Here is a 9,515-nt window from a genome sequence, read left to right on the forward strand (position 1 = left end):
AGAGGGGGAGGAGGAGTGGAGGCGGGAGGAGGTGGAGGCACGCGCGACATCATCAGCAGAGAGAGGCTGTGGCGGACGCTGGGAGTTATGTGTAGGGGCGGGGGCGAGAGGGAGGGGGCACAACATGTGGGGAGAGGTGGAGGGATGCCATACATAGGGCGAGAGGAGAGGAGCACCACATGCGGGGTGAAGGGGAGGGGCGCCATGTGCGGGGCGTGGGAGAGGGGGCGCCGCGTGCGGGGGCGAAAGCAGGGGAGTAATGTCAGAGTGCTTAATTGTTTGAGAAAGTTTTAATGATGCAATGCTTTAACAAAAGACCTCATTGTTTGATTTGATTTTGATATGAATTTTTCAGAATTTCGCGAAGAACGTATTTGGGATATTGACGTCGATAAAAGCTAGGGAGGAAGGTTATAAGCAGCAGCCAGATACACACGGCAATGCTGATCAAAAGGTAACAAGAGAGACAGACAATTCCTAATAATTAATTTTTGTCTTAATTCTTATAAACTACAATCAGTGAGAAATGTGGTAAACCTAGAAGCACATGCAAACTCATTTAGACCAATCAAGTATTGTCCTAAGGAACCCCTAAATGGCTACATCTGTTGTAAAATATAGTATATATGTAGTAAATATAGTTTATAGGGCATTCGTCTTTCCCCACAGTCTCTCTAGGTGAAGAGTTGTGCGATGAAACCTTAAAACACTTTCTCTACTATTTGCAGGGTCAGCAACAACAGCAACAGCAGCAGCAACAACAACAACAACAACAGCAGAAACCACAACAGCTGACTGCTTACAACAGATACGATCAGGAACGCTTTACAAAGTCGAAGGAAGGTATGAAGTTCTTCGTGCGTCTGTTCTCCTACGCTCATGTTCTTACATGAGACAGTGCTTTTAACGTGTAGAAATACGGCGATAAGAATGATCTGTGCTAGCAGGGCTTTTATGAAAATTTACAGAAAGTTGTATTATCAAATGTTATCTCTATTGAACGAGATCTTTACTATGATTTTGTCTTCACTCTATCTCTGCAAGAAATTTTCATATTAAAAACTACTGATAATTTGAGATGCCTACACCAGGCCAATTTCCTAGTGATTACACGCTGTAGATCATCTGTGTTATAGCAGCATTACTGAAAAATAAAGATATACGTAACTTACATTCGTATTTAAATTAGATTCGATCAGTGCTTGCTCTCTCCTCCATCGAAAATGCTACAGTCACTTCATAGGAACTTGACACACAGGAACTGGAGTGAGGTCTCCAGGTCAGTGAGCCACCAGGCTTAGTGACTTGAGAGTGCAACAAGACTTGACAACCGGTGACTCGCGGATAATTCACCAGCTAACGTTGCTTTCCCCCGCAGCTACCGAGGGCTTCAAGATCGACACGATGGGCACGTATCACGGCATGACCTTGAAGTCGGTGACAGAGGGCGTGACGGCGCGCAAGGCTGCGCCCGAGCCGCAGCAGATGCCCAACGCTCAGCAGCAGGCGAAACCCGTCTCCATCGCCCGACCTCCCGCCAACGCCAAGCGAGGTGAGATCTCCTGCGTCGGGGCATTTCTCGTGCCGGAACTGTCGCTAGAGCGAGTCGAGGTCGCGAGAGTAGACAAGAAAATAAGAAATAAATAGGAAGGAATAAATAAGGAAATAAAAGAAATAAGTAGTAATAAGTAAATTGTTTGCATTTGCGCGGTTTGGAAGCCTCTCGTCTCTAGAGATAGGTCGAGTGTTTCGTTCGGCTCATCTGTACGCGGTGACTGGTGTGTTTGCAGGTTCCCGCACCCCCATCTTTGTCATACCGGCAGCCACCACCTCGTTGGTGACCATGTACAATGTCAAGGACATGCTGCAAGACTTCAAGTAAGCCTGTGTCGATTGATGATCACTGTTACCAGTTACAACATGTCACCTGTCGTTGTGTAGCGTCAAACATGTTCCGTGTAGATGTGTCACATGTAACATGTTCCATGTAGATGTGTCACACGTAACATGTTCCATGTAATTGTGTAGCATGAAACATGCTGCCTGTAGTTGTGTAACATGTAACATGTTCCGTGTAGTTGTGTAACATGAAACATGTCGTCTGTAGATGTGGAGCACATAACGTTTTGCTTGCAGATGAGTAATATGTAACATATCAATGTTATCATCTGTAGATGTTTAGCATGTAACATGTTATCCATAGACTTTAATGTGTAACCCTACGATCACATGTAGGCATTTCACGTTGTGATGCATTCGCACATGCGATCGCATTGTATACCTCGCGTGACATTTTGTTTTCGTCTGCCTAGGTTTATGAGTACGGAAGACAAGAAGAAGCAGGGTGCTAAGCGTGATAACGAGGTGCTCATCCAGCGACGGAAAGACGGCGGCCTGACGGTGCCTTACCGAGTCATCGACAACCCCCTCAAACTGTCCCCCGATGACTGGTGAGTCATGGGTACGGTTGAGCTGGGATGCGCTCCCGCCACCCACCAGGGGTCGCCTGCTGAGCTCACGCGCCCGGAGGCTTCTACGGGGAAACGTAGAATTATTGCGTATTACAGTAATCATTTAAAATGGTGTTCCTGACCGTTTTCGTATTTTTCCGACTACTACAATACTTACTGGTATTGTTTGAGTAGCAGCAAGTGACTAAAGTAAAATTGAGATGCCCTTTTGTATGGTGGTTGCCGATTTCAAGGAAATTGTCGCGACGTGATTGAACGTATACTATTTTATATACTATAACAGCATAAAACCGTGGTAAATTTTATCTTGAAGTGATTAGTAAAATCAACGACATGTCAGCAATACGTTTCAAACTTGTACGGTTGAGTAAAAATTAACTTTGTTATTTAGATTAGTAACATGTTTACTATTAGGTGAGACTACATTTCGCTATATATTTGTCGCTTGTGCAGTTATTTACGAAATAATTCTTTTAACGCCGCGCCGTGTACGTTACTTTCTCACGTTAGCGTTACCGTTTCAGGGACAGAGTCGTTGCTGTGTTCGTGCAAGGGCCGGCCTGGCAGTTCAAGGGCTGGCCGTGGAATGGCAATCCAGTGGAAATCTTTGATCGGAGTAAGTGCCTGCTTCACCGAGCTTAATAGCGTGCAGACACGCGTCGACTGACACCGGATGCGTCAGCGTCACACGTGGACGCTGTTTAAAGTCACACGTGTCAACGTGTTGACGATTTGACACAAATGCTCGCAGTGAAGTCAGACATCCATGATGCCACATCAGATACACGGACCCAGTAAAATGTCAGATAGGATTCGACGTGGTGTGATCGGACGCGCGAGGTTAAATGATGAGCTTACCGCATCGCAGGATGAAGTCTCACGTGCATCTCTTGTTTTTTTTTATCCGTGCGTGCCAGTCAAAGCGTTTCACATGAAGTGGGACGAGCTGCCGCCGAGATTTCATGCATATCTCTTTCTTTCTTTTTTCCGCGCACGCCAGTCAAGGCGTTTCACATCAAGTGGGACGAGCTTCCACTTGACGCCAACGTGGCGAAGTGGTCGGTGCACATACTGCAGCTGAGCAAGACGAAGCGGCATCTAGATCGCGCGTCGCTCATCAAGTTCTGGGAATACCTAGACAAGTGAGTTTGTCATCGGCGGCGCACGACGATGCGTCAAGGTGCATCACGGTGTGCCATGATGTGTCACGGTGCATCACGGTGTGTTGCGATGTGTCGTGATGTATCACGATGCGTCATGCTTAATGCATGAACTGGCGTTACATGTCCTTAATGTTATGCATCACGATGACAAATTAAACATCTGAACGCCATTGTATACCATATATCAATGTAGGTATATGTGTGTATATATGTGCTATATATTTTTTCTTATTTATACATATTGATATTTATTGCTAGATTTTGTGCATGTGTATTTGCTAAACCGTTTTTTAACTCGATATAATTTTTATTGTTTGAGTTGACATGCCATAATCGTGTTGTCTATGCATGTGTAAGTGAATATCTGTTATTATTGGAATTAATGAATACCTAGAGAAATAGAACTATATAGATTTGATGGGGCGCACTGCACAGTTGTGCTTTTTTTCTTTTTGGCTAATTTATAGCAAATTTTGTCAATATTACGATTAGTCGAAATATATTTTGTTGGATCTACCATGTTGTTTTTGCTGGCTACACCTTTATGTTACTACTGCTAAATATTCTCGATTTACCTTGTTCTCACTTCATCTCTTTTGTTGTGTTCCAGATATATGATTAAATACAAGCCACACTTGAGATGGTAGCAGGCCCATCCATCCTTGTCATCTGTTCCCCTCTCCAGCACGCAGAAGAGCCGCAGTTGTAAAAGCCTTGGACGTTTATCTACCAATTTTTGCACTGCACTGGTTGATGTTCAAGGACAACAATGGGTTGCCTGCACACCAAGAACACTGTGGCAGTGACCTGCTGATAGACTAAGCTCTTAGTTAAGGAGCAAACACGTGTGAGATTCACCAAAGGCACATGTATTTCTTCATCTTCGAAAAATTCTGTTGATTTTAGTCGATGCTGAGTACATCCCAGCCATACCCTGCGAGTCAGACGTGAAGTGGGGTACAGGGGGCAGGTCGGAGCGTGAGGGCTGTTTTCTCAATGACATTTTTTCACGAGTAGTGTGTTGTGGTGACAGGGTAACGATTGTAGGGTCACTTGCGCGAGTCTGTGTTGTGTCAATGTTTTCAGCCTTATAATTGTATATGTGTGTGAGTGTGCGTGCGTGCGTGCATGTGTGCGTGCATGCGTGCATGTGTGCGTGCGTGCGTGCATGTGTGCGTGCATGCGTGCATGTGTGCGTGCGTGCGTGTAGGCATTTGTGTTCGTACGTGTGCGTGCGTGCATGTGGGCATGTGCCTGCGTGCATGTGTGCGTGCGTGAGTGCGTGTGGCCATGTGCGTGCATACGTGTGCGTGCGTGCGTGCTTGCGTGCGTGCGTGTGGGCATGTGCTTGCGTGCGTGCGTGTGGGCATGTGCTTGTGTGCATGCGTGTGGGCATGTGCCTGCGTGAGTGCGTCTGGCCATGTGCGTGCACGTGTGCCTGCATGAGAGCATGTGGGTGCATACATGCGTGTATGCTAGCTAACTGACAATATGTAACGAGCATAAGAATGTGCTAACTGACTACTACCGTGTATATCAAGGTGATCTGAAAAGGTTGAGAACGAAGGTAGACAGGCAAGTGTGCTATTGTAAATACTGTCGATTGTTGCATCGAATCCACTAGTAACCTGGTATAAATGTATCTCTGGGGCCCGTTGTCAGAAACATATTAAAGTTAAGGCTAATGTAAAGACTAATTTTGTTTCTGACAACGGGCCCCTGGTTTTTCTCTATTGTCTGATTGTGCAGGTGTTGAAAGTGGTGTGTTTTGACAGTGAACTGTCCAGCTTGGGTTGAACAGCGATACCGACACTGTGTGGGGGTGTGTGTGTTAACTGTTCTGCATACGTGTTTACTCTGTGGTTTTATAATTGGGTATTATAGAATTGATCATTTCAAGTCAAAGTATAATCATATCAGGAGCTAATAATGACAAATTTGTCATTATGTGAATTATGTCATAATGTGTCATAATGTGACTCTTAATGACAATTTGTCATTATTAGCTCCTGATCATAATATATATATATCGTATATATTCTATATAATATATATATAATATTATATACTATATATATGAATATATTATATATATATAATATGCTTATATAATGCAATGGTCAATTCTTTAATGTATGTATATACATATTTGCCATCTTAAAGATGGGAAGACTAAACAGGTTTCCTGTTCAATAATATTCCGTTATATTTTGCCATGTCATCACCAAGAGTACGACACCTTCGCTCGTATTGCAGCAACTACTGCATTTTACTTGCAGACGAAAACCCTTTACCATAACAAGAGGAGGAGTAGAAACATAAGCATGGGTACATTACAGATAATGTCTGCGTGTGACTTGACTACGTAATAGTTAGTTACGCCAGTATCACTGCATTTTACGCGTGACGGGCAGTAATTAACCCTTTCGTTAGTCGGCCGAGTTGGATCGCCACTTTTCAGTCTTGCGTTCCAGTAGGACGAGCATGAACGTATAGATTCCCTCGAATACGTAGCCCTCGGTGCAGATCGGAAGGGGGGAATGTCGTCGCGAACGATGCGTGTGTGCGATTCACGTGTCACGGTGTGTACATGTAATACCGTGCGTCTAAATAGATTCTCTCCGTTCGCTATGGCCGTCTGCCCCCCCCATGGGAGTCTGAAAGTACTGAATGTACTATAAGTACTGAATGTACTATAAGTACTGAATGTACTATAAGTACTGGATGTACTATAAGTACTGGATGTAGTAATGAAAGTGAGTGAAGCACTTGAGTCTGAAAGTACTGTAAGTGAGCAGACTGGTGTTCCGTCGTTTTGGATTCTGTGCACCGTGTCTTGCTACGGCTACTAGCTACGGCTACGGGGTACACTGCTGGTATAGCGTTGAGAGTGTGTATATCTGTAATCGACATAGAGGGAGTATTACAAGTATCGCATGAATGACGTGTACAGAAACGCGATAGGTTTTCGGTGACGTATTGACATGGTGTTTTGTTTCATTAACTGTAGTTTAAGTGCATATATCTATCTATACACCTTACGTAGTACTGTTTGTAAATAATTGTAAAAGTATGGAAAGTATTTTTATGCATCGTATATATGTGGGTAGCTAATGATTATTATTTTGCCTGTAGACTTAGTAATATGAAAATAAATCATAGTGTTAATAAATATTATCGTTTTGTTTATGAATATATATATTTATATAACCTCTCTCTTCTCTCCCTTAAAGACAGTATCAAATTGCTGTTACTCTATGCTCTATGCACTTTGACTACGGAATTTCAAAACGTTTTTTTAAATGTTTTGATTATACATGTGTATTTTGCACGAAGGCACATAGACAAGTTTATATAGAACAGGTAAACGCACCTGCTTCTAGTCTGAGTTTAGAACTTTTGTTTCCGCGCATTTACTAGGAATGGCCGTGTACCGCAAACCGTTTAGGAATATAACATCTACTTTTGTAGTACACAACCGAGAAACGTCATTTCTGACGAAGCAGTTAACTTAGAATCCCGCAGATGGATCGATTTTTTTTTATTATATGATCTAATACGCATGTGATTTGCATACTTATAGTAATGGGATGCGTCTATCTTAATAACTTATCAGCAAACTGGGTTGGCGCCCATACACGAGTATATTATAATACACAATTCACTGACTCCGATTTTCGTGACACCGCATTGAGAGCGCTATTATAGTTTCTCATGCGTTGAATTCAATCAAGAGTGCATGAGCGAGAGATCTCTCATTCATGTGCATCTGATATAAATGATTGTACAGCCAGAAGGATTACGGACAGAGGTGGTTCATTCTACATGAGCAGGGTCGCTGTACGCTCGCCTATATATTTCGATTTACGAACAAGCAAACTAACAATTTTATGTGGTGAGCGTCTGTTTTCTACGTTTGTCTATTTCTGCGTTTTTTACGCCAATACGGGGTATTACGGCTGTCGTAAAATATCCAGACAGCATTTTTACTACAAAAAATCTTCGCCGTTGTAAGCTAAAACGTATACCGTAAAAGATATTCCATTAACAAGCGAATTAAAATGTAAATTCGAACCAAAGGGAAGTTCGCATTCTCCCTCAAGCGAATCGGTTTTCTTTTTCTTTCGAAAAGCAACGAAACATTATTTCTATACATACAGCGGCAGAGAGACACAGCTTGGTTAATACCCGTGGTTTCAGACGGTTGCATAAGCTTTCTAATTACACAGAGAGATGTGGAGAAGAGGATGTGCGTGCTAACTCCCGGGGTTAGCTCAGACCGTAATGATAGTAGTCCGTTGCTGTCGACGATGACGTTTGTTGTGCACTTCACCGATGGGCTGTCATGTGGCTCCGTAGGCCGAAGGCAGAAGCACACGCCCGTGCACAGCTTGGGCGCACTGGAAGTGTATTATAATATGTCAGTGTATCAGACCGTAATATATATCAACCACATATATACGAAGTGAATACGACCATTAAGTATGAAGTTCAAGCTTAATTTACTATACACACTGCTGCGCGCTAATGTTGTAATGGGGATCGACGGCTGCAGAGCGACATGAGTGCCTATAGCTTTAGCACACGCACTCGGAGAGTATGTTCAGACTACGGTCTGACCACTCAGCAGAGTGGAATTAATCCACATGGTTGCCACGCATGCATTGCAATGCAATCCGTTCAGTCACACTTGACTGACCATAGAAATAATATACTGGCTAGACTAGTGTCCCCTATATATTTCGGTGACTGACTATATATCTGTGTGCATGAAAGCCGCATCGGGCAGCAGGGCGTGTGATCCCCGCATTTCTTCCATCAATCCCGCGACACTTGAGCCACAAAAAAACTTACTGACAAACCATTTGGCTTCTCTTCAGACCTCATGCCCGCCTTAGCCGGTAGATGGCGCCCGTTGTTAAAACGAGCGGCGCTAAACCAATAGATAGATAGATACACATATGCATCGCGCGTTGCGAGTAATTTTATTTTCAGCGCGCTTTCCTATACGCGACGTTATATACGAGGAACGGCAGGCGGACGGGCATGCGTGCGCGTGCGTGTGTGCGACGAGCAATTCTATTATAACCTTACACCGAAAATAACACGTCGAATTTTCACCTGATGATATAACGCAGGCGCCAGGTGTGTCGTGTCGGAGTCTCTGCGTGAAAGTGTAAGCCGAGTTAGATTTCAGACGTACGACGCGCCGTGTGTTCGGATATAGCGGGACTCCTACATAGCTTCCGTAAGAGAAAGGGAGAGAGAGAGAGAGAGTGAGAGAGAAAGCGAGAGCAGGGGATCACTGTGTCTGTTCATGGATTCACGACATTCTAGATGGTAAGGCGTGTTACGGATACTATAGGTTATACATCGTAGCGCAAGCGGTAGAATGACGAGGATGGCAATAAGTAGACGTCCGCCATATGGCCGCGTGACGGCAAAAATTGTATTTGTAAAGCTTTGTGATATCGCTGCGTGGATGATCGAGTCTCCTGACATCTCGCATCGTTGATGTCTTATCAAGAGATAAAGAGATACAGTGAGAGAAGGCAAGAGAGAGAGAAGTAACGAGAGAGAGAACTGGCGAGAGCAGGAGAGAGCGGGAACGAGGGAGAGAATTAGAGAGATGAGTGGAGTGAGCGACAGAAAGAGAGAGAAAGAGAGAGAGAGAGAGAGAGAGAGAGAGAGAGGGGGAGAGAGAGGGAGAGAACTGGTGAGTGCGGGAGAGAACAAGAGCAAGTAAGAAAGATAGAGGAAAGCGGAGTGATTTGGAAAGAGAGAGAAAGAAGGAGAGAGAGAGAGAGAAAGAAAGAGAGAGAGAGGGGGGGGAGAGAGAGGGAGAGAACTGGTGAGTGCGGGAGAGAACAAGAGCAAGTAA

General features: G+C 44.1%; 2 protein-coding genes across 2 annotated transcripts in view; both read left to right on the top strand.

Moving 5' to 3' along the window:
* Positions 1-355: 355 nt before the first annotated feature.
* On the top strand, positions 356-4,797 carry LOC106809319 (parafibromin-like; the record flags this gene model as incomplete). The annotated part of the gene is made up of 8 exons (XM_014812361.1): positions 356-454; positions 729-843; positions 1,379-1,552; positions 1,791-1,878; positions 2,313-2,450; positions 2,996-3,087; positions 3,472-3,613; positions 4,245-4,797. Coding segments are annotated over 8 exons (885 nt in total), but the record flags the coding sequence as incomplete, so codon positions are not given.
* A 4,136-nt stretch (positions 4,798-8,933) lies between these two features.
* LOC106809341 (probable G-protein coupled receptor AH9.1) overlaps positions 8,934-9,515 on the top strand; it is a 43,140-nt gene continuing 42,558 nt past the window's right edge. Inside the window, exon 1 of the mRNA XM_014812403.1 lies at positions 8,934-8,974. Coding sequence (XP_014667889.1) covers positions 8,972-8,974 — 3 coding nt within the window. The 5' untranslated portion in view covers positions 8,934-8,971. The remainder of the gene's footprint in view (positions 8,975-9,515) is intronic.

This window comes from Priapulus caudatus, unplaced genomic scaffold (genome assembly GCF_000485595.1).
Source record: "Priapulus caudatus unplaced genomic scaffold, Priapulus_caudatus-5.0.1 Scaffold345, whole genome shotgun sequence".
NCBI lineage: Eukaryota > Metazoa > Priapulida > Priapulimorpha > Priapulimorphida > Priapulidae > Priapulus > Priapulus caudatus.